Source organism: Parambassis ranga, chromosome 21 (genome assembly GCF_900634625.1).
Source record: "Parambassis ranga chromosome 21, fParRan2.1, whole genome shotgun sequence".
NCBI classification, from domain to species: domain Eukaryota; kingdom Metazoa; phylum Chordata; class Actinopteri; family Ambassidae; genus Parambassis; species Parambassis ranga.
In genome coordinates, this window is record NC_041041.1 from 19,607,493 (window position 1) to 19,634,228 (window position 26,736).

At 41.3% G+C, this 26,736-nt stretch overlaps 1 protein-coding gene across 2 annotated transcripts; it reads right to left on the bottom strand.

Moving 5' to 3' along the window:
* Nucleotides 1-5,677: 5,677 nt before the first annotated feature.
* Nucleotides 5,678-26,728, bottom strand: wnt6b (wingless-type MMTV integration site family, member 6b). 2 transcript variants are annotated; one of them, XM_028394330.1, is made up of 4 exons: nt 25,902-26,728; nt 17,073-17,293; nt 9,043-9,365; nt 5,678-7,916 (listed from the first exon to the last, which is right to left on the bottom strand). In XM_028394330.1, exons 1-4 carry the CDS (start codon nt 25,979-25,981, stop codon nt 7,455-7,457), a joined length of 1,086 nt encoding a protein of 361 aa, XP_028250131.1. In that variant the 5' UTR covers nt 25,982-26,728; the 3' UTR covers nt 5,678-7,454. The 2 variants fall into 2 exon arrangements, with proteins under 2 accessions (XP_028250131.1, XP_028250132.1); XM_028394331.1 differs by lacking the exon at nt 25,902-26,728 and adding an exon at nt 17,385-17,429.
* Nucleotides 26,729-26,736: the final 8 nt, after the last annotated feature.

Below are 26,736 nucleotides of genomic sequence, written 5' to 3' on the forward strand. Positions count from 1 at the left end.
GATATAGGCACTTCGGCATACCTTCACTCAGAGTCCAAGCTGCAAGCTGTTTTGTTTTCACTTATTAAGTTTCACTGCAGTTAGACATTAAAAACTGGTCTAGGTCTGGCATTAAAAACAATGTAAGGGTTTCGGTAAAGACGATAGCTTGTCTTAAATCACCCAAAATTATAACATTAAACAGATTTACAAGGAAACCTTTTCCATACGGGGTCGCCTCTTTTTCAGCAACCATTGCGATGAGTGCCCACCCTCATAAACACATGGATATACTCGTGTTCTGTTTTTCAAGGCCTGACATATCGACCTCAGGTTTCCCTGGTGAGGACGGGATTGGATCAAGTCTGCAGTTCATGTTTCTGCTATGTATGTTTATATGAAATTGCTACTTCCAAAACTGTCACGCTTTTGCTTTAAATTGCATCAACAGTGTTGAGATATGTGTGTATTTTGTTACAGCACGCAGATTATTTCCATTCCGTTAACTGCAAACTTTAGCTGCATTCAGGCTCGAGTCAAAACCATGGCAACTTTGGTCTGATTACGTCTTTCAACACTTGTAAAGTCAAAGGTGATATACAAATGGAGATAAGTATATTGGTGCCTTTTAAAGTGCAGAGGCATCCCTTTGTGTTCTGACTTTGCTGCATTTTATACACTACAGTAATGGCCTTCCATTACTTTGGCCTTTTATTACCATGAACTTTTCAAGATTGCCTTCATTGTTGCAGAATTGCAGAGTGGGTCTCCTGGTTACTTTCACCACTCAATGCACGCATGCATGCACAGGGTCATCATGAACCCAAACCTCTCATGCAGTACATCCCACAAATTAAGTAGAAGGTAGTATACTCTGATAGGATTTATGATAGAAGGTCAGGAATAATTACAACCTGCAGTCATTTAAAGATAGCTTGTGGCTATTTTGCAAAATCCGTCACCATCTTTCCCTGCTTCTTGGCCTTTCTTTACCTCACTATCTACCTCAACACATGGGCCAATAGCACCGTGACAGTCCGCTGTGCAGTATATTAACTAAATGTTTGTCACACCCTCGTTCTCGGTGTCTCTCTGTGAAGGGAGTTCAAGCAAAGTTCACGTTTCTTGGAGAGTTTTGGCCTCGGCTGACGAAAATGAGCAAAGCAGAGGAGCGCGGCAGAGCAAGAGGTTAGTCAATTACAAGGCTCAACTCTAGTAACAAACTTCTAACAAGCAAATTCTTGGCTGTGTGTGAGAGTGCGTGTTTGTGTGACTGCACAAACACTCTATCCGGAGGGGGGGGGGGGGGGGGCGGATAGCATGGGTGCTGGAGTGTTTGTATTTGTTCACATGTAGGGGCACATGTTTAGTGAGTGATTCTGTGTGAAGTGCAGAGGGAGCAAAGGAAGACACAGCTGTGAAATGATATCATGCTGGGACAAATGACAGGGCTCCTAGTTAAATAATCTGCATTCAAGATTGATGGCGAGTGCTGGTGTGTAGAAGAGAAAGTTCCCTGCACATTATTTCACCTTTGTCTTTCTTCTCACGAAACACTGCAGCAATAGTGTAGAGGAATTGTTTGGCTTCATCCTAGACTGAAAAAAATAAAATAAATAACATTAGAAGCAGGTAATATTATCCTGTGTGTTCCGCCTTCCACTGTACATCTGTTTACGTTACACATGCTTTGCTGTAGATCTTGATATTGTCCCCGTCCACTGCCAGTAACACATGCATGTTATTAGAGGAGCTGTTGTTTCTCACTGTGATGTATCTGTGTTGCAATCCCAGACTGAGGCCGCAGTGTGGTTCTAATCAATTAACCCGTCTTTGCGGGGAAAGAAAATATCCTAGGGTGGTTAGAACATGCCGTTATTTTATTTGTATGATCCTAACAATTCACAGAACGTACAGAGAAGCCATGCCGGAGGGGAGATCAAACCTCACAGAGGATCCTTTAACAAAACAGGCACCAGAGTGAGATGCTAAACTTGTATAATTTTTTTTTTTCCTCCTGTGGTGAAAAGAAAATATTTTAGGGGGTTGTTTTTGGAAAGTGAAAGAGTTTTTAAAGCCTGAAGCTACTGGAGTAAGTGTTTATTTTAATCATTTAACACACACTTTTTACATCTAAGGTACTTAAAATGATCCATTTCCTCTGCTTAAGTCTTCATTAATTTGGTACATTGCAATCTTATATGTATATTTTACTGTACATGTGCATTGTTTTGCATTACCATCATTACAGTCTGACATTTGATAACTTTGGAAACTGTTCAATTCTACTTTTCATTTCTAAAATTTCAAATTATTATATTTTACGTTTTATATAAAAATGTGTTTGCATCAAAACAATAGCATCATATTTGATAATTGTGTGATTATGTACTGGATGAATAAAGTGTCAATTCCCCATTTTTCCATATTTCTAAGCTCCACCTGTATGACACTATTGTATCCATGGTTACCTGCTCCCTTTAAATAAATAAATAATGGATTCTTTATAAAATATAAAATTAACAAAATACATTTTATGTATTTTATGTGTTAATCTCATCAAACTTTGCATAGAGAACTTTTTATCTGCACACACACTTGCTCATCAAACCTTTTTCTTTTGCAAAATCACATGTGCTTGTTTACCTTACTGCCTCATTTACCACTGGGTATCCCTAATTGGGGATGATTACAACATATTTGCTGTTGTCTCAGTGTGTGTGTGTCTATAACATGTGATATCGGCATGCATATCTCTGGAGATATGCAAAGTAGCATTCGCAGCTGATCCAAGAATGTGTTTACGAAGCCTTATCATGGGTGCAGAGCAAACTTAGCGTATAAAGAACCGCTGGATAATTATATGGGTTACTAGACTTAAAATGTCAATAAAAATGTCTGTCTCTTTCTGTTGCTTTGAGACAAAGTCGTATAATGGAACACAAGCTCACACTGTCTACACATTAATCATATTGAAAAAAAAATACTTTTATTCATAACAGTAACTAATTATAATATTTGCTATTACTTTTCTCCATTGATATCGTCATAATTAGTCAGTGTCTCAAGCCATTTTCTTTCTGCTCCAAGGGCGCCATCTTGTGTCCATACCCCAAAATGAACAGCCTGTCCCAGCGCTACGGCTTACATTTTATAAACACTGCTTAGACCTGCTATCATTTTATCACCATCTTCTAAGAGCACACATGGTCTTTCACTGCAACAGGTCCAACTGTTCCACTCAGCTGAGGTCGAGGATTGTCCTAAGTTCAACATTGTTGCTCACTTAAATGCCCCATTACAGAAATATGCAAGGGGAAAAGATGCTGTCTATACTGATCACAGTACACATGTGTGAGCATTTTAGTAACCGGCTTCCCATCAGGCATTCTTTGACCGTTGTTGTACAAACAGCCATGTTTATTATCTCTGTCCTAAAGAGAGAGAGAGAGAGAGAGAGAGAGAGAGGCCTGCCCTGTCTTCATGCAGGACAACAGACCAGACCAGTCCGCCATATTTTCACAACCCGAGATAACAGAGACGAAGGAGAGGACAGGTTTGATAAATGACACAAGCGAGACTGTGCGATGGAGAGAGAGAGAGAGAGAGAGAAGCAGAGGAGATGTAGGGAAATTTAGGGGAGTGGGGAGATGAGTATAAAAGATACATCCTGGGGTCATCTCAGTGTTTATCCACCCACGACAATGATGTGGGTCAATGAGTCTTTCTCAAGTGTTGTTTCAGCATGTTGCAATGATGACAGGTTCCTAGAGAAAAGTGCTCATTTACTGCATTTCTCAAGGAGTTGGATCATATTTGCCAAAATACATTTTAAATCTTTATCTGCAAAACAATTCATCTGGCTCAGCACTCCGCTCACCTCGTGCTCAGGAACAAGTCAAACACTGCTGACATGTTTTGTTCTTTTTGTGCGTGTATGTTGTTGCAGAGTAACTGTCATTTTAGGGTCCTGAGGCGATGTTTCGTCTAAAAGGTGGAGATGTGATGTTGTGCACAAAATGGACTATTAAATCTCTTAGCACTTTAGCTGCCTGTTTGGGTGGGCTGTGGAGCTTAGGCAGCAGCTGAGCCATCACCTCCAGGGCCTGCATTAACTCACAAAGATCACTGTCTCTTCCAAACAGCTAACACAGATATTGCATGTGTGTGTATGTATTTTGAAAGCATGATGAATTATACTTTTAGTGCATATTCCATCTGTAAAAGGAGCGAGATTGCTTCATTTCACGGGTTGTGTTAAACATGTTTCTCAGCCTCTCCCACTCCTATAATTACAGTCGTTGGTATCAGATGGAACCCCACACAGAGCCCAACTCTGGATTTTAGATTGATAGATGATCGGAGGAGAGTTCACACAAATGGTAGAGCATTGTAGAGTCAGGTTACTGGTAAGTTCTCTTTCGTTATCTTACTCTTAGTCTCTCCCTCCTCTCTTCATCAATTTTCCCTCCCTTGTCGCTCATTTCCCCATAGTGGCCCATTCATTTTCTTGTACTCCAGCCCTTCCCCTTTTGTTTTACTGCGAGCAAACACACATTTACTGTAAATGCATGGTAAATAAAAGCAGCAGACCACCAAGACGCCGCTGCAGCAGTGAAGCTGTGACAGGGCACCGTTTATCTGACTGATCTTTTGGAATGACTTAGTAACACTGTCAGTCTGTTTACTGTACAATGGCAACCCCTCATTATTGCTCTGTGTGAGGCTGCATGTGTCTGTGTGTACAAGCTCTATTAGGGATGATGTTGCATTCCCCAGGCACTATTTCTCTGTAAAAAAGGGGAAAAATACGCCATGGAAAAATACGCCTGCTCTAACCTGGCGACACACTACTACGGACACACACACACTGACAAAGAGAGACACATGCAGCCACATGCACACAGATGTCGACAGGCAACTATATTTATACCAGTGCTCTAATAAATCTATCTGCTCACTTGTCTATTTTCACTGGCTTTGCCCATGCAGCACTGAATGCCTGACACAGGTTAAAGAGAGGAGAGGAGAGGTGAGGTGAGGAAAGGAGAGGAGAGGAGTTTGGCATAGGTACGAGTGCCCCCTGCATTTTTCCCTAGTCTTCTGCCTACCTTTCCACATTTTTAACACAGCTTCTGGCCCAAGTGCTATACACCACTGTGCAAGAAATTCCTGGAAAATATGAACTTGTGTCAACTTGTAGAGCTCAATCTAATACAGGCCCTTTTTTTCCTCTTGTCTTTTCATTTCTGCAGCATAAATACCTCAAAACAATATCTCTTCCTGCAGAGTGGCATAAAGAATCTGATCAAGGCAAGGAAGTGCTGAAAGTATATAACCTGGGCTATATGTAAGGATGACTCCCGGAGTCAGAAATACAATGAATGTATACATCTTACCTTGTTGGAGTGCTATAAATATAAAAAAAAAGAAGTCGTAAAACAGGATTAGGTTAATTTCAGGTCTAAGAGAGCTTGCTAAACTACAATTAAAACGATACAAGTCTTTTTCAGTCACATAAATGTTCACCTACAATACATCAACAAATAATGTTGTTGTAGTCACTTTAAACTTTTAATGAAATTGCAGTGTAACATCCAAGTATGCAATGATTTCTGCAGAATACAATGATGAAGATCAGAAAGAAATCAAAAGCGACAGAGGACAAACTGCATTTAAATAAATGACAATTGGATTGATCTCATACAATCTGCTGGCTAATAATGGGGTGAATGAAGGAGCCGTCACCAATGTGACATTTGTATTTTGTTATAAAATGTGTTGTTGTTAGAATTATGTCCAAAATTGGAAAAAAAAGCCTGCGTTAACTGGTACATTTATTAAATGTATCTTTTATCTTTGGCCTTATCTAGATGTAAGATGACCTGACAGAAAAATATAAAGCCAGTACTAACGTTGGTCATTTGATTTTGGCCCTGCAAAACGCCGTCATACAGCAGATAATGAAAAACAATAGGGTACCTTTGGGAACATCATTCAGATCTGAGTTATGATACACCACCAGCAGAGAGATTAAAACGAACGAAATTATAAAGGGTAAGATAAGATCCTACCTGGACACACACACATACACACACAAACAAACCTTTGCAGAACAAGTTGAAGCAGTGTTATAGATCAGTATACTCCATTGTCACATAATAAAACCTTAAAAAGTGTAAATGAGATGACATGATAAGTTTGCAGGAAACACTCTTCCCCTGAAAATGAACAACAAATAAACTCTTGTCTGTCTCATACAGAGGCAGAGAGTCAGTGTGCTTTCAATAACCAGCATAATGCAGTTTAACACCAGGCAGCAACAGACATACATACAACACTGCTGTCCACTGAAGGATGTGGTGGTAACCGACTGGCCGACAAACACAAAATCACACACGCTTTCTCACTCAGACACACACACGTACAGTATCAAACAAAAGCCAACATCCAAAGTGCATTATTATTATTATTATTATTATTATTATTAGCCCTGTATATCATAATAGATAACAAAATACATCATATACATTTTTTGTGGTGAAGATTGACAGAAATGTTTTTTTTTGTTCAGAAGAAACAGCCAAGGTTTAATCACCAAGCTGTTGTGGAAGTCCATGGCAGCTGTTGTTTCCAAAGTGCTTCAGAGGTGGAAGTGAGTAGTCTTGTCATCATAGCTTTAGATAAATAAGAGTCCTCGCTGGCAGGCCAAGTCCGCACCTGTGAAGCATAGCGGTGACAGCATTCTTCAAAGACAATAATGTGATTTCCCTTTTTTTGCCCAATGTTTATGCAGAATCAGGAAAAAATAATGAAGTGGACAACAGCATGGTTTTGGATAAGGTGATGAAAAAAACTGTGATTCTGGGTGGTTAACAGTCATTCTATAAATACACGACTATTAGAATTTGGCCCATAGTGAAATGTGTAATCTTCCTACAGCATATTTAATGCACAAAACAATCTCTCTGAAGTACTTTAAATAACCAAGAGTACAAAATCATTAAAGCCTTTAAAGGTTTCATCATGGTCTCCTTGACCCTTGCAGGTCAGTGGTCAACTTTAAAACTCTTTGGTTTCAGATCCAAACCAAGCTCTGTTATGGAAGAGGGAGACACTTACACCAGCGTCCAGCTTGTCAGGACTGCATGCATAGATTATAGCATAGATTGAAAATGGAACATTCTTTGGTCCTTTTTAATCAACAAGACACAAAAATATGTCAAATAGGAAACATGTTGGGCATCCTAGTGTTTCCTTCTTGTCCTTCTTGCCATTGTTTCCCTGTGTTTTTGTTTGTTTCTTTGTTTTTTTTGCCAGCATCTCTGGTGTCCAAAGGCAAGAATAAACACAATATCAAAGTCTGGATGAGGGCATTATCTGACAGGAACTAACTAACCAAACTAAAGCAAGAACCTCAAAAAGTAACAGACAAGTAGTAAGAAGTAACTTTGACCAATCTCAGCCTCAGTTCATCAGTGACACAGACTAAGCTCTTTTCGGACGAAGCACTTCTTGCACTGAACAACGCAACACCAATGGAAACGGCACAAGCAGTTCTCCTCGAAAACCACTGTTTCCTCCCGGTAGCCCCTCTCACAGCACAGCAAATCACAGCCGCTGATGTCCATGGCTGTGCTGTTGCACATGCGGCCCCTCGTTCCCAGGGAACCTGTTTTCCGATTCGCAAGACAGAAATCCGGAGACTCGTCCGAGTAGATCAGATCCTGTTTGTCCGGCGGCTTTATGTTCTGGCCAACAGGGATGAGGGTCTTGCCGTCATTGCCCCCCATCACCTTAGAAGCGCCGTTGAAGCGCTCCAGCAGGCGGTCGCCCACCTCACGGAAATGAGGCATCTTTTTCCAGCACGTCCGCAAAGTGCACGAGCCCGACAGTCCGTGGCACTTGCACTCAGTCCGCATGTAGAGCTTCACTGCCTATATAGTGTGTGGAGGGGAAAAGAGAGATGAAGGTAGGGAAAGCAGGTGAAAAGAAAAGATGTTGATCAAAAAAGGAACAAAAAATGGGATAAAGAACTTTTATCTTGTACCCTGAACTGAAAACTCAACAACTTCACTTAAGAAAAATGTATGGTGTTTTCATGATATATCACAGACAAAGCCATCAGATCAGCACACAAACACTCACTGATAGATAGGTAAGATAAAAGCAGACGCTATTCCGAAGGAATTTAACTCCCCAGCCCCCCTCTTTCCCTCCATATTGCCTCTGGCCTTCCTACATCTAACAAGCCTTGACAACAGATCATTCACTTATACTGCACATAATTAACCCATCACACACACACACCTGCCCATTTAGACACACACGCACACACACACACACACAAAATGTGTATACAAGCATGCATTCACATAAACAGACATTTGGGCGCATCGCAGCATGCTTCTTTCACTGCCTGTAGGAATTTGTGTGCAAGTTTCTTCTTATGTTCAAATGGTTTCTTCGCTAATGCTACAATTGGACTATATCCCAAAAATCTCCTCCTCTCTACCTGCCTTTGACCCCAGCTGAAGTGAACTTTGCACCTCAGCGTGGTGCCTGTGCATGTGTCAACATTACTGCAAGTGGACCGTAACAAACCAGCGAAAACAGCAGCAGCTAGAAGTAAAGCTGGAAGCTGGCTTATAAATAAGGGCAATTAACTCATCTGAAAAGTTGCAACTTGATCTCTCTTTTTAGCCGCATGTTGAATTGTCACGGCCATAACTCACTTGGTGTTCACACAACCAACAAAGAAGAACTTTAAAGTTCTACAAGGGCTGTGGAAATGTTAGAAGCTATCTGCCTCGGAGGCCTGAAAACAAAATGTGTGGCACGCTCTTGTTTTTTAGTTTCAGAAACCTGATTCTTGTTAGAATATCGGCTTACGGCGCTACACAAATATGGCTGGAGGCCATGTCTTTCTCTTTTGCATGTTCATGGAATGAAGGAACATTCCAAAGAACACCACTGCAGCTTAAGACTGGAGTGGAACATCGGCAATTGCAGTAAAGTGTTTGTCATGCCACTTGTATGCAAACTGGTGACCCTATTTCTTACCAGCCTTCCTGCCTCGTTGTTGTGCAGGTCAATGAGCGTCCTAATGTCGCTTTTGCCCCTTCTCCTCTTGGCATCCATAAACTGTTTTGACTTCTCATAACCAAACTCCACATCATCTCCGCAGCCGCCCCACTCCCATTTGACCCCATCTCCAGAGGAGGAGGAGATAGAGGATGAGGAGGATGAAGGCGGCCTTGGAGGTGCTCTGTTCCTGGTTGCCTCACAGCCACACTGCAGCAGGTCTCCCATGCTGCAGGCCTGGGTCACGGCGTGGGTCACACCAGCTGCAGTGATTGCATAGACGAATGCTGTTTCCCGGATATCTACAGAAACAGGGACAGACGAAAGAGAGGTTTGATGCTGGTTTACACGTCACATCATCCAAATACAAGACAATGAATCAGTTCTGAACAGATGACATAAGTGTATTTTACCCAAACTCCTCTTATAAAATTAAACAAACTAAAACTTGCTAATTGATTTATTCATTATGAGTTTGATAAAGAGATGAACTGTTTCTCTAATTAAAAACAGCTATTCAGCCATGCTAGGTTTAAAGGAGACAAAGAGGTGAAAACCACCTAGCCTGGGTAAGTCTGCAGCATGGTTAGCTGCTAAGTAGCTGAAATAAATGTTAAATCCTATCCTGTCCTATCTTTTTGAAAAAACAAACTACCTTCTAGCTCAGAACATAGACTGTATATAACCACATGATGGAGCATCTGTAATACCACATACAGGTTTCTGAAGAGTCATTTTGAGTCCCTGTGGCATGCTCTGAGTATCACCATGTTGGCAGCATCATTGTCCACCAAAACATGTTAGTGCTGTCCAGATCATTAGACCTCATACAGAGGACAGTAGCTCACAATTGTACCCATTTAGCCTGTTTATTAGTAAATGAGAAGGTGATCTCAGACACAGCCCAGTGTAATCCCACATTTAGGGAGGTGGGAAGCTCATGATGTAAGTCAGTAGCTAACTGTCACACCATTATTTATGGATGGAAAAAATGTAAACTTGTGAGTTACATTACATTTAATATGGAGATGGAAATGCACTTTTAACACTTTACACAGGCTTCATTTGTACCACCATAACAAAGGATTCTGAGAAATCCCAGTATGCTAATTTACATAGGCAAACACAGGTACTTTAGCTTGTCATCGATTGAGAAGGGTCTAACCCTGAACCTCTCTGTCCAATTTTTCAAAACTATGGATTGTATACCAGACGAACAACACTGTTCCACTCGCTGTACAGTAGTGATGCCAAAATGTCTTGTCATGTTGAAAAAAACTGCACAGTTGGCTTGGCTGGTTCATTATACGTCCTCCTTTTTTAGACAACAGTAACTAAACACAAACTAAGCACTTGAACACACCATAATGTTGTTTATTTTTATACAAAGACTTTTGATAGTCCTACAACCAGTAAGAGCAACACGACAGGTAGGACGTAGCCATAAGAGTATCAACAACTGTCGATACAAACAGTTGTGATTGGCCCAACAACCATAAGTGTAAATTGGTTTGAAGAGGAAAGTAGCCAAACATTGTCTGCCAGAACAAATCAAATGCTCTCTCAGATGTATCCAGTTCCTAGACAAACATCTTCTGACTATACCACATTCACATATCTTTTATTTTTATTAGCATTAGCATTATCAACAAGGGGAAAGAGGGACTTCAACAGCTAGTTTCCATCCAGACACTGTCTCTCCATTCAGTCGATCAATATCTCAGCTTCATGGAACAGGATGAAAGGCCCTTTCTCTTAGTCCTGGTCCATTATTTCAATCTTAAGTGTCGCTGGATTTGTGGTGCTGAGCGGATGGCTATTTCTCGCTCATGTACACACATTGACACTCACACACACCACAGCTGCTGGTTTATTTCGGGTACAGAGCTTAGCACTTCTGGTTGAAGACATGTCCAAACGCAACTGCAAATTGATCGTCTGTCCTCCCCGATGGATTCAGCATCATTCTCAACCTCAGCACAACATGTCTTTATTGCAGCTTAGTGTCATTAGCTGTGGAAGGATCACACTGGGCTGATATGAGAGAATGCTTTGATACAGCTGACAGACTGATTTGTCCAATCACCTGCTAAGTAGTCCCTTTCCTTCCTAAGACCTGATCAGCTTCACCATCCAGTCACAAAAGCCCTATCCAGTGGCCTGCAGAAAAGATACAAGCAATGATTTTTCTGCCAAGTATTTGTGCTAGACTGTAAGGTCAGGGTAAGGATTAGGGGTTAGGCAAGTAGTAGTTTTGATTAGGGTTAGGATAAGTTTCCAGGAAATTAATCTAAGCCAGCGTAATGTCTTCTAAAGTGAACCAAACACAAGTGTATGAAAATCTTAAGGAGAAATATTCCATCCTTTCTATGCTGTGTGGAGACTAAGCACAGGACTTTTATTTCTAAGAGCTGGAAGGCGGCGAGCGTGCAGTCACCACCGTCACCACTGCCAACTCCATATCGCATGATTCAGTGAATGGGATTCATTAGAAATGGTAACACACACACACACAGAATGGGTGGCGTGCGACGAAACCTGCACACCCCAGCACGCCTTGATATCAATACCAGCTGTACACCCCAACACCCAGAGATGTCTCCACTGCAGGCCAATTTGTATAAGTCCGTGTGTGTGTCATTGTGTCTGTGTATGAAAAGTGATGTTTTGTGTAAACGCAGCATATGTCCAGAGTTTCCAACTGGCTGACTGATGCTAGATTCAATAAACAACTATGTATCTTTAGATGTAGTGGTGCATGTAGAGCATTTCTACAACTCTATGTATGTGTGTGTGTGTGTGTGCGCGTGCTCCTTGCCCCTGTTACAGCTCACACAGACCACACCTCATTGTTCCCACTGTTCAGAAAAGCAGGGCTGAGGTTTTCAGGAGCTGCAACGTACTTAAATCAAGATGTGTCATCTCCAAAACATCTCTGCATCTATTTAGAGTGACATGTGTGAAATATCATCGCACAGCTCATTATTGGTACAATATGGTGATAGTAACACAAGCTGTGTCCAAACAGGCTGGGAAGCTGTCCAGATGTCCTCAAATGCACCGCATTTAATACACAAAATCTGCACACAAATGTAATGTGGATGTTTGTTTATATAAAACCATTTTTACTGGTAAATGAAAAGTGTATATATTTAAGTGAAAAACAGTGAGAGGAGATTAAAAAAAAAATAAGGTTACGGTTTAAGTAGAGGGAGAATGAAGGGAGCAGCTATCAAAAATCTGATGATTTGAGGCTCCCTGTTTCGTATTTTCCTCGCAGACATGAATTCCAAACAAATTCTCAGCCGTGGTGGGTGTCTGGGCCTGTCTACGTCTGCTTCTAATTCCAAAAAGGCCTTCTGCAGGATTTATTCTTTTAATCAGACTTTAAGGCGGCCATACAAGGATGATCAGGTATGTTACATCTGAGACAGCGACATTACAGTCCAGACATGCCATGGTTAAAAAAAACACACATTGTTTGTTTTGTGAATGAAGCATGGTTCCTGTGTTTTGGTAGACTGGGTGACACCTGCAGTGAATGCTGATTACATCCAATGCTCTTTCACAATTGTAGATCTGATGTGTGAACTGTGGAAGGAGGTAATATGCCTTGGGCTATAGTTTGTTAAATCATTCAAATTAGACATGCTAAGATAGGAGAAAATGTGAAAATTATGTGTAAAAAGGGTCTTAGAAGGGTCTTAAAGAACAACCTGCTTTGTCACAGAGGTCACACAGTGGTATAGCAGTAAATTAAAATAAAATGTGATATAATAGGTGGCAGTACAGTTCAATAAATAAAAGCTTTACCTACAATTGTTGTGTCAATGTAAGGCTAATATTTACACAACAAGCATATGCTATACAGCTGTGGTTACTGGTGCTGTGTATATGTCTGACCAACCAATGTATGCTTGCCACCATTCAAGGATCCTCAAGGATCTACAATTACAAAAGAAAGCACAAACTCCAACCAGGAAAGACCTTTTAACTGCATCACCACTAGTCCACTTAGTTCATAGTAAAATAGTCTGTTTAATTGTAGCAAGAACAAATTGTGTCATAATGTCTTTTACTCCCTTGATCGACTGAATAAATCAACAGATAATAATGAAAACCACCACATTTGGTTGATAATACATCTGCCAGATATGACACAGAACATATTTTCCCAACGTCCTTCAATCATTGGAGCGATAGCCACAAACGGCCAAGTTTTGAGTGCCTATACACCACAGGGTAACGGGTTAATACACACATATTCACAACTTGTTCACAACACAAACAGATTTTGCCATTTATAGCTACCATCAGGACGAGTCCTGACCCTCATGAACGTGTGGAGATGCTGCTGGAGAAATATGCTCACATTCTGTTTTTATGGACTGAAATATTGACCTTGTGTTCCATTTTCTCTGGGGAGAAAATGGAACACAAGATCTTCAGCAGGAGGATTCACTTCTGTAGGTGTGACATACAGGAGAAGTTTTGATGCCACAACGTTTTAGGCAAGCTTTTGTTATTTGATATATTTTAGAGATGGCCGATCATTTTCACAGATATGAACACCTTTACTCATCGGTCCCACTGATATTCTCCTAACTGGAAACATGTCAGATCTTCAGTCTAAATTCAATCTGAAGGAATCACATTATCAAGCAGACAGTAGCACTAACATGCCATTACCTCTTTCTATTTCTGTAAAGATTAATAAGGATGAAACAGTTGACATGATTGATGACTAGTTTAATAATTGCGCAACCACTTTGCCGCCTGGAGCAAAAGCTGTTTACTTTACAGCATTGATTTCCACACACACACATATTTGCATACACCGTCTGGCATCAAAGAAGAGCCACTGCATCCGTTGTCGTGTGATTACCAGCATCGCTGCATGCTGGCTGGCTCACACTGCGAGTCCTGAAGAAAAAGAGGATAATAACTACCGATTAATGACGAGAAAGCAGAAATCTGACCTCGTTCATGTCCAGAGGAGAGAACGTGTCCCTGCGTCAACATGTTCATTCATTCGCACACAGTTGCAGCAGAGGTGTGAAATGGCAGTGTTGCAGTAATGTTGTGAAACACCCCTATTGTATAAATACACATTTCTACACTACACCTCCAGTCTCCTTTTCTCTGCAGGCTCATTTTTCTGCCTGATATGTAATGTAATGTATCCATTATCATGTCCATCAGCTCATATGCACACACACACTGGCTGCACAGTTATCCCGCTTCAGTGCTATAACAGGCTACACATTGACAAACAGCAGCCATGCTGCTCTTTAACATGTCAAAAAGCTAATCCCATTTCTGAAGAAGGTTATCTAACGAACGCACCACATGACATGAGCACTGCCAGGGTTATGTTTGAACAGTGAGGGAAGATGGCTTGTTTTCACAGAGACAAAAAAAAAATAGGTTGGGGGCTCTCCAGGACTAAATGCCTTAAAGCTGTGTTTTCACTGTATGGATCGGATGAAACCCATGATGAAATGTCTCTCCTTCACAAATGCAACACAGACATCGTTAACATCTACTTAACCCATATTTTCCAAGCATTTCCTGACAAGATTATGTGCCTGTTTAAACTTAGTAAAAAGTATTTAGTATGACACTTTGGAAGTGGTTTCCACTCTGGCACCCGTTTGGCAAAAACCTGCATCATCATTATACTTTTTGTTTTATCACCGTTCTAAATAAGGGTCAATGAGGATACCACAGAGTACGTCAAAATACAAATGCACTTTTATTTTGACATCCTCCACTCTATAGTAAACCAAGCCATTAAGAGCAGGTAATTGAGTACAAAGACTTCAAAACAGAGCAGCACTTTTGCCTCCCTTATAGACAGCCAGGAATTTATGATTAATTGCGAGTCTGTCTTCTGCTGGTAGATTCTTGCCCTCTTTTTTTTTCCTTTCTCTTCCTCGCTCTCTCTTCTCAATCTGTCTTTGTCTTCATCGCTCTCAGAGACACTGACAACGCTGGTGTCATAAATTCAGACGAGATAAGAGACAAAACAACATTTTTTTAACCATTAGGGGGTTCTTCTACATGACTTGCTGACAAATAACATCATGTTTTCTGGAATTTTTACAACCCTATGGTTCTAAGAAATGAGAAGCTTGCGAAGCATTTTTTGCATTTAAAAAAAGTTTGCAATAGCTTCTTATGCATTTCCTTGACCTGATGGACCTTGTCGTTACGTTTGACTACAGGGCAACTTTTGATGCACTGCTGGCTTTGATTAAGCTTAGAAACCTGACGTGTTGAACTTTTACACCAGATGAAAAAAAAAACAACTAATGTTGTCTGCGATAAAAAAGTGAGCAACTGAGATTCACTCTTTGGTCAAATGACTCTGCAGTAGTCATGAAAACTCCTATCCACTCTGCAGCAAGGTGACATGGAACTGTGAACGTGACATCCCATCAGAGGCCCACACTTAAGCGGCCCTCACCAGAACATGTGAGTGCTGAGATGATGATGATGGAGCGATGAGAGTTTTTGGCTCACTGAGGTTTCCTACTCAAAGCCACACCATGCCCCTCTTCTTGTCACACTCAAATTATGTCCCTGCTCACAAAATAAAAATACCTTATTGCATGGATGGCAACAATGTTTCCATTGGGGTTCATTATCAGTCATTTAGAGTGACTCTCATTTTGATGTCCTGGGGAGGAGGAAGATATCAACAATAAAAGGTTTTTTTTTTTTTTTTTTTAGAAAGGTGGTTCTGGTTTCTTTTGCAGGTCCTTTTGCCGAATTACAGCCAGTGCCAGCAGTGTGTGTGCTGGGGTATGTTTCAGGTTTGTGTTGGGACAGATGAATAAAAAAAAAAAGTAACTCACACTCCCCACTGGACTTCACACACTCTGGCACTCACATATTATTATTATTATTATTATTCAGCAATAACTATTAAATAATGAATATAGTCACTGATTTGTTGCACACATATAGAGTAATTTGTCACTATGAACTTGCCAAAAGTTTGATGTAGTGGTTCTTTATATCTTCATTTATTGAGTCTGTATATCACTCATATTTCTTTTCTCTTTTCTGTTTAAAGTTCAGTATACAAAAAACTAATAAAATTTTAGAAAAGTCAAACTTGTTTAAATGTTTAAAACACTGTGCATCCTCGATAGAAATTGGACTTTATATGCGTCTTGGTATGCCAAAAAGTAATCAGAAGCTTTCCAAAGTGGAAAATTTCAGCTCTGTCAAAAGCTTTCATACAATCATCCTATTGACTGATAACACACCACTATCACATGTTTCTCCAAAGTGGGTTTAATAACATGTTTGGCATGTATTCCTGCTGTGTATTAATATTAAATACTCCTTGTTTAACTGGACACACAGATAAAGGTCCTCTATAATCCCAGTCTGAGAAGAGACAAGCAGCTCTCTATGAATCTAATCACACAAGAGAAAAAGCAACACAGTAATTGCAGAGGACCCAGCGGTGACCCTGCATCAGTTATATTACAGACTTCAAAGAGCTGGAGGAAGATGTTAAGAGAGATGTTAAGAGAAAAGGCAATCTTAGCTGATCATTTCAAGCATGCCCAATCTGATGAAGACGAGAGTCAGTCAAGTGTGAATACGTCTGGTCTGAAATACAACAGCTGCCCTTGTCTGTTGGAGTGCCATCAGACGGGGATCTGACCCCGAGTTGACGTAAGGACACCGGCTGCAATCCCACGGCTGAAAAATGGGACGTGACACCGTTTAAAGAGGTTTTTTTATGCAAGGATTTAAAATCCTGTAAAAGTATGTGATCCAAATCCAAACTACTGATGTACTTAATGATTTATAACTTATTTTATACCAAAATGAGATTAAATTAGACAATTTCTCACTCATAAAAATATAGTTTGACATCCTTGGAATTGCACTTCTTTTGATCACAGCCAAGGTCAAATCTCACCTCTACTAAAGCTGAAAAAAGGAGACACACAAAATTTGGACACGTCGGTTCCATCCTCACTCACCTTGCTGAAGTATTTTCCCAAAGTATTTGTTGTGGCTGGTGCAGTTCCACCGGCGGTACCTGAACTGGTACTGGCACTCCCTGACGCCCAGCCTGGCTCCTTTGGCCACCTCTCTCACAATCTCAGGCTGAGTCTGGCACAGCTCAGCCTGCTTCCCCACCAGACGCTTCGCCTTCCTGCAAATGCTGTTGGGATCCATGACCAGTGGACTGCCCACCGCCCTGCCAAAGTTTAAACAACGTTAGAGAAGAGCACAATCTCCAAAGCAACGTGACAACAACAGAGGGTTTTTTGTGTGTGTGTGTGTGGCACCTGTTAATGTAATCACACAGTACAAGCTATGCAACCAGAATCATCAGCAAACCACAAGCGAACGTTTTTTTCTTCGGCTGCTCAGCCTGCCAGTTTTTTTTTCTGCCCACACATCTCAGCTGTGGCGACAATGTGCGTCTTGAACTGGGGGGGGGGCATGTGGGAGACAACGGAGCACATTTTCCCAGAGAGGCATCTCAGTTCTGACGTCACATTCACAAGTCTGTATTTTTTTCTTCTTCTATTGGACTGCACCATGGGAGAGACTGTGTGGTCCTTTTTTTCAAAGCTAAAAGTCACATAGTTGGACGTCTCTTAACAGAAAAGGCCGGTTGATCTTAATGTTGCTTAAGTTGATTTTGGTAAACCAGAAGGCCAGACTTTCTAGATTTCCAGATCTAGAAACCACACACATCCCTCAAATCAGACCTATCCAAAACTTCCCAGATTAAACTGGTCGAAAAGAAAAGTGTATATATTGTATTACAGAAAAGTGTTTAAGTGTGTGGCAAAATAAATCACAATCTCTTAAAGGTAATTCAAATATTTAAACCAGGAAACTATACATGTATATATGGTGTTTTTGATGGATGCAGCTGTGGAGCTCCACAGCAGCTTTGACAGATGATTGTGTATAATACAGATAAATAGTTTATTCTAACTCTTAATGGGGGAAAGGGGGGTGGCTTTGGCACTTTAGACGCACTGCCAGCGTCTGTGGCCACTTCAACAGGAAAGTGACTCTTATGTCCTTCCCTCTGTTATCACACACTCATCCCTTTCTCTTTCTTTTTTGCCTCTGCTTCACAGTCCTAAAATTTTTGCAGTTGCCATCTATAACTTTTAGAGAAGGAGAAAGCGAGGGTGAGCGAAAGGCCGTTAATCGCACCTCCCGATATCAATCATCTGCCTTGAGAGTTTGTTTAAAGAAGCAGAACAAACACTCTTGCCGATACTCTCTCCTGGCGGTCTGACACAAGGCTAGACATTTGCACACACACACACACACACATATATAAGTGCTGCTTTCATTCTAGCTGATATTTTAGAATTTTTTTTAACAAAAAAAATCTATTTACCGTACATGACATGCTTACATGTCAGCAGATGATTGAATGAAAACACACCTCATAGGAAGCCTCTTTGCCAGTCCTGTCATGGAGGGCATGAAGGGCAAACTGCCCAAATGTCGTCCCTAGGAGGACTTAAATATGTGATAACGGTAGACAGCACGGATTAGAGTTTTTCCAACTTCTCAAAGGAGGAGGAGTAAATGTTCCTAATCCAACATAATCAGCTGTGATATCTGATGTGAAAACCTGGATGTTAGAGAAAAGGATAATAAATCAACTGGCACATAATACAAGCTGAGGCACACACACACACACACATGTTTGTGTGCACACTGCAAGGACACCCACAGTTCCATTCCATTATTGTGTATTGACAACATCTCTATGGAAACAATTGTCAAGACAGGTGTACTGTGTGTGAGAGTGTAAAATGTGTGTGTGGTGGAGCAGTCAAACAGATAATTAAAACATACAGTTTCAATGTGTTAATTTGCAGGTACAGGTACAGAACTTAGCAACACACACTCCCACTCAAAAAACACTAATTATCTACATGCTTTTATCAGGAACAGTGTGTGTGTGTGTGTGTGTGGGACAGGGAGACAGGCATACAACAAGAGAGAGAAAGTAAATGTAAACGTCCATGCATGCAAGTGTAGTTGTTTTTTAAAGGATGGAAGAAAGAGAACTGGCATGTTTGTGTCTTTGTGTGTGACTCTATGTGTGTAAGTGTGTGTGTGTGTGTGTGCCAGGGGCAGCGCTGGGAAGCCAGCTCTGTCAGCAGCTCACAAAAGACAGCCTGCTTTTTATAATGGGAGGTGTAGAGTTGTAAAACTTAGTGAATGTACTGGATGGAGTTTTGTTCTCTGAGTGCTGTGTCAGAAAGAGAGACACAGTTAGAGGGCTTTGATAAAACACACAACTCTTGTGGTGCAAACAAAATGTGCAAAGTGGACAGTGCAAAGTATGTGATGAAGAAAAGGTTGTATCTGAACCATTTTAGCATTAAGCACTGCAGCGAGTCCTCTTTCACTTTCACTTCTCTCACTCTCACTCTATTTGCTCGGTTTCATGTATAGATATGTGGGTAATGGTCTCCATTCATGTCTTTCATTCATCAGACTCACATTAAAATATCTAAAAGTTACTTACATCCTGCTCTAAGCTTTAGATACTTTCAGGACTGTTATTGACAGACATGATGCAATTGGGGAAAGATATGGGGCCACAGGCTGCAACTGAACCTGCACTGCTGCAGCTTCAGTTTATGGGGCACTCACTCAAGACAAAGCAGCTTCTTCTCTTTATCCCTGTTTCAATAACTGCTGCAGACCAAAACAGCAGCATATGGTGAGTTCTTTTGTCTTAACCTATAATTTGATCATTTCCTATATGGCATTCTCATTTGTAGCTGAACCAGAGAACATTTTTCTGTGCCTGATTTCTTACAAATAAACCCCATATAAATGTTTTTTTAAATTTCAAAAATTATATTCATCTGTAATTCTTACTGTCTAAATATGAGAAAACTGTTGTATCTCTTAAAAAAAGTATCTCTTAAATAAACAATATCTTCTTGAGCCGAAAATGCTGCAGATTAGATATAATGTGATGCTACAGCTGAAGCACTGAAGACATTTTTCAAAAAAACTACCTGTGTAAATACATAAAATGGTCATTTTATATTCAAGCTGTTTGTAAAATGCATGTTGGGCTGTGGGCCCAACATGCAATATTGCAACATGCAGTTTTTGGGCCCATGTAAACAGGGCACAATGAGGGGAACGTTGGAAGTGGGGTTCACTCAGGTGGTAAAGAACATTGCTTGAAACAGACCCAAAAACCCAACATTCACCAAGTTCAAGTGTCATTATAGTGTGATGTCTTGCGCAATACTTACAGTAGACTCCAAAAAAGTGCAAAGAAAAGCAAGCAAATATTTTATGAAGATATCTGTGCGTCGTCAGTGAAGATAAATTTTGTTTAAAAAGGTCAACTTAATGTAGAAATGTTCATGGAGTTTGGACAAGCATACACAGCAGGTGCATTTTCTACAGTGCAGACGTGCACATAAAAGCACTGAGACTTCAAAGTGAGGCTGTAATCAGATCCTCTCCATGCAAAGGGCTACTGTTCCTCAGTCTGTCATTACAGCTCCTGCACAGATAAGTCAGTCAAAAGGAGGATGTTCACTTGTTGATACTATCAGTGGCTTTTTTCAGGAAACACTGTCCCGCATGAACAGTTCTCATGATGATAAATGCAGAAGATCATAGCAGACAGAGATAAAACAAGACAAAAGTACTCAAATCAAAAGCACTGATAGGAAGATTATCAGTCCTACAGTCTGTGACAAGTTCACAGCTGATCTAAACAAAAATTGTAACAGTGCATTGGCAGTCAATGGTGTTGGCTCATCAAAATGTGATTACCTCCGATCAATTATTTATTTAAAGAAAATGTCTTAAAGATTTAGCACAATATTAAAAGGCATGGACTGACAGATTTCTAAAATTAGGTTAATCTAGATGATATAAGAGAAAGATAGGGAGAGTTTTCTGTGCCCGAGGTGGGTCAGACAGAGATTAAACATCGGTGCTCAGAGAGACCTCAGGTTTCATTAAAGATCTCACGGCACCATAGATATAAAGCTGTACTGTACGGGGCCCTTTCTTTTTTTCACTCCACCCACGAATGAGTGAATTTCATCCCTCCTTAATCCCTCAAGTATGCTGGAGATGAAGACAGTCACGACAAGCGTTAGTCTGAGACGCCAGAGTGAAAAAGGAAAAAGCTCAAAGAGAGAGTCTAAAGATGGAAATAGATGCTGGGGGTTCAGAGTAAGTTACGAAAGAGGGATGCAAAGGCGATAAAGCAAGGTGATAAGGACATGATGTAAATCAAAACACATGTAAAATTTGTCTGCTCATTTTTAAAACCGCTGTTTTCCCTGACCCTGCAGTCTGGGACATGTCCATCACTTTCAGACATGTTCCAACAATGTGCTGAGAACAATGAATTCTGCCACGATAACAAGTTTCAGCACTCGTAATCCACATTGGGCTCAGTAGCAAAATGAGTGTGACCAGCAGGAAACCAACACCACCAAAGCAATCTCACATGAGAAAAACATTTGTTCTGTTTTAACAACAGTGGCACACCCAACAGTCCTGACAGCCAAGAGATACAAATCAGAGTCAGAGTGTGGATGTATTCAGATAAAATGGAGCAGTTAAACAGGATGAGATCAACAGTACCCACGGAATTAACCATACCAGAGGTGTTGCAAGGGAGAGACAAATATTCTGACTAGAAATTTTGAGAAAAGTCTTTTCTCCCAAAACAAAGTGTGTCAAGCCATCACTGCAATACATGAGAAGCAGGGTGGACACACTGCCCGTCCATCCCAAAGCTTACACAGAGCGACAAACCACCATTTATGGCATGTAGCCTTGTTTGGATGATTTGTATGCAAAACACAAATACTGTTTTCTTCTTCCTCTCATGAAGACTACATCTCAGATTGACTCACTATCCCGTCCAGTGGTACAAAGCGGTATTACATGAATATCAGGTTAAAATCATTGACAGTAAAAACTATGGACAGAGCTTCCGTGACGTCACCCGTTTGTTTCTAAAGAGCCGTTTTGAGGCTCGGTGGGAGGCTCCGGGACATTCAGACCACGCCATGTTGGCAGCGTCATGTCGCCAAAACTCCAAATATGGACAAAGAGGGGGAGCACGAGTGGAGTTTAGGGGGGCGGGCGATCGTAGAAGCAGGGAACTTGCGCTGTGATACGTCAACCGTCTGTGGCTTAAGCGGCGTAACATGGGAGTCTATGGGAAATGACTCGCTTCTGGAGCCAGCCCCCGGTGGTTGCAGCGTGAACTTCAAGTTTTGACACTTCCGCATGGGCTTCAAGTCTGATCCCCAAAGGTTGCCGCTTGGTTAGAATGCTCATTTAAGTAAGTCTCCTTTTTTAAGGTTGCCTGGCAGTGGTCAGGCTAATCTTGAGATGACTAGACTGATGATTATACATGTAAAAATATTTTGACAAAAAGACAGACTAAAGACAGACTGTGTCGGGCCACACCCATGAGAGATTTTGTATCCATGTACAACCTAGCCTGATTTTTTTGGACTCTATTTGCCCTCTTCTCTGTCTGTTTCTGCACTTTTGCACACATATCCCCCTTCACACACACACACACACACTAACTTTTTTTTATTTCAATCCCTTTACTGTGCGTGATGCCAAACCCACATCGTCATTTAATCTTTATCTGTACCCATCTCCCTGGTCCTGATTAGACATTTAGCTTTTCAGAGCAGGACCGGAGTGGACAAGATAAGATCTGTTACAATGAAACTCTCCTCTGGTGATGATGGAGGTTCTCACTATAGCTTAGCCTATATGTTCCCATAACTGTATGACTGGATAAGTGTGTTTGTACATGTTTGAGTGCATGTTTAACCAGGATCTACGGGTTGGACATGTATTTAGTCTGACACATAGCACAGAGAGAGAGAGAGAGAGAGAGAGAGATGGGAACACACATAAATGCAGTGTGTGTGTGTGTGTGTGTGTGTGTGCACCTGTGGCCATGTGGCACACTCCAGGCGGGCTGTCCGCCAAACCAGGGATATGACAGACACACACACACACACTCATAACAAAGTTGGCCCTGCTAAGCACACTGCAGTCAAAACTGGTATAAGAGAGCAAAGACATTCCTCAATCCCTGAGCTTTGCTCTCTGCTCTCAGGCCAAATGATTAGAACGCTTTAATCAGCAGAGGCTCTGAAAGGACAGCTATCTCCCAGCATTTCATCTCTCTTACTCTCATTGCAGCTCTCTCTTTTCCTTCAGCGACAACCTATCTATATGATAGGCATTTTCCTTGAAGAGACACACACACAGATAGAGACATTCAAACGGAGCTTGAGCATGAGACAGAGAAAGAGAGATGTGTGATGGTATGTCCAGCGTCTTTCAACAGAGAGAATCATTGTCCTGGCAGACTGCAGAGCAACCCACAGGTGTGGCTTCACCCTAGCTGCCACTCTGTGTGTGTGTGTGTGTGTGTGTCTGTAGCCTGTGTGTGGGTGTACTAGTGAATGTGCCCACTCATTTGTCTGAGTGAGTGAGTGTGTAAGTGAGCCAGTGAACGAGTGAACGAGTGAGTGAAAGAAGATGACAACGTATGTCAGTGGGGATAAAGAGGAAGTAGCTGATTTCTTAGTGTTGATTCCCTTAATCCACTGCAGCATTTATTCTAAATAAATGTCCTGTAGAACGTGCTGCCAACTGAAGTCTACTGCAGGAGTAGTACATGTCACAATCATTTTGCCAGGTTTAGTCACAAGTAAAGGGGAACTTTTCTTTCTTTTGGTGATCACTGTTTTACCTACATGTTTAAACTGCAAATAAATGCCACATTTGGTCAATATGTACTCGCAGAAACAACAGATGGTTGGCCAGCATGAAGCATATGGCCTGACATTATCTGATCACATGACACACGTAGCTGCAAAACTCTGGGTAAGATTATAGTGGGAGTGGATGGTGAGTGTGCAGTGGACTTTAACCCAGGATTCTGGGGTTCCTTTCTGCCCAACATCACAGGTCCAGGTCATAGTCATTTCCAAGAGTTTAAATCGAGGCAACAACATGAACATCACTTCTGTTCCCTTTACACTCAAGGTTGGGGTTAGGCATTAAAAACTACGGTTAAGGTAGGTTTAGGTTACGATCATGGTAAAACCCACATTTTATAAGCCCAAACACTCCCTATGCCACCACCATTGTCAGTTACCATGGTGATGAGTATTAGCCTCCTGGCAATGACAGGGCTGTAATGATTAATGGTTACATGAGTTCGCAAAAACAGTGATTTGATTGCCTGATCAGTGTTTGATTTTCAGAGATTTAATTTGAATTTGACAACAATGTTGAAGAGTCAGGCTGAACTTACTGGTACATGATGATGAGGATGATGTGCTTTGGTTAAGCCTTTTTTTGCTGTCCCTGTAAGTAACAAATGTATATGGCGGAGGCAGTGACTGCTGCGCGCTCTGACGCACAAATCAGCAGTTCAGATGCGCTATATATCTGCGACTACTGCAGATTCATTTGACCCGGAGGGCAAGTTTCCCACTGCAGACAAAAGCAGGTGTTAGTGGGTCACAGAGGGTTTTTCTATATCAGAGCTGCTTTTCCTACTCTTTTTTTCCCACCCGGCAACCCAAGCATTCTTCCTACTCCTCCATCATGACACAATATTAACTCTGCATTTATTACAGAAGGAGCCAAAATACATTCAGGGTTCAATAAATTCTGTTGATACAGGAAGAAAGCTTTCATTTTTACTAGTGAGTGACTCGATTCATCCGCACAGGTTAGCTAAATTTACCTCTCAGCTACACTAAGCATCAGAACAATGCCAAAGCTGAGGAGATCCATCAGCCTCAGTCATACAAGGACATAGACTTGCAGAGCCTCCGTGACACTACATCCCACATTGACCTTGACTGGGCTCTGAATGAACAGTGGGAGGATTCAATGCAGAAAAAAATCACAAAGCTTCACATTCAAACACTACAGAAATGTGTGTATATGTGTGTGTGTGTGTAAAAAGACAGAGAGAAACATAGAGATGTCTTCTAATGAAACACTACACATTAGGCAGAAAACACAGAAACACAAAGACATGAACAGAAAATATGTTATCAGCAGATTTGTCTGTCCATCTGTCCATCTGTCTGTCTGTCCAACTGTCACACACCTTGCCTAGCTGAGCCTGTATGGATTGTTTTATGATGACATATCCACTGCGCCTAAAGGGCCACCTGACATTCCTCACTCTGAACTCTCTCTCTCTCTCTCTCTCTACACACACACACACACACACACACCATCCACAACACATCCACCAGTCCCCCTGTCTTCTATCTCACTGCAGGCAATGAAAAGCACACATATCTCCCTCACCTCCCTGTTTGTCTGTCTTTCTCCAGAATTTTATTTTCAGAATACCTTTCCTGTAGGTATTCATAGATCACTTTGCAGGAAATTAATTACATGCTAATAATTATTTAAGAAAATAACACACACACACACACAGTTATTATATTTTCTGGGTAACACTGTTGCACTGTTGTTTTTTGAATTATTGTTTGCACTTTACAACCTTCTAATTACAGAGCTGATTATTAAATATATTATCATAGACTCTCAGAGTCACCTGGGAAATGTCTTCCGCAGCGTGAGTATTGAGCTGAAAAGCCGGTAATGTAATGCTGGATGATGGTGTTGTGGATAAATAGGAAAAACAGGATTAAGTGCGCAGACTGGACGCATGGTAAGACTGGGATAGATCATTATAATGTCCCAGACTAGCAAGACACAGAGAGACATAAAACACGTGGTAAAAGCGTACTTACCACCAGAGTCCGATGATATTGACCGGACAGAGCAAGATAAAGAACAGGGCCAGCTGGATCCGTGATAGACGAACCGTCATGTTGAACGCTGCAAATCCTCAAAGAGTTTCCCCAGCAAAGTTTAAAGTGAAGATTTCAGCCGAATTTGATTATTATTTCTGATATTCATAGGAGGTCCCTGTGTTTCTTTCTCTTTTTTTGAGGATACGACTCAGTAAAGACTCAGTGGAAACTGTCAACGAGTGCGCAAAAGTCCAACTCCTCTTCTGTCGGGCGCATCTTAATGCGCAACAAAGTTGGTCAAGAGGCTAGTGAAGAGATGTCCGCTTTCAAAGGTGTGGTTAACCTCTTCATTGTCGTCCTGCTCTATCTGTCGCAGCACTTTACATGCTTTCAGAGCGGTGTCCGAGGGAGAAAGAGAACTCTGAGAGCGGCCGAGGTCTTATTTGTCTGCGAAACAGCGCACGAAAAAGTTCCGGCTGTGAGGATACTCTGAGTCTTGTCAGTCTCTGGAGCTTTATAAACAATGACATTATAGAAAAAACAAAGAGGAAGATTAGAGCTGCTGCATTTCTAACACATAGGTTGTTTGTTTTTTTTTTTGTTGGTGCAGCGAGATCGTTCCCTACGCGCTCTGACGCACAGATGAAGTGGATGAAATCATTTTCGGTGCCCACCGGCTGCAGGTAGAGGCGTCTCTGCTGCACGGTCTGCCGCTGTGTTTTCTTTGGATGATAAAGGCAGGAAAAATGCGCTCCTCTTCTTCCACCTTAATGTGACGTCGCTCCGGGCGAAGCGAAATCCTCCCTGTCACTCAGAGAGAGAGAGAGAGAGA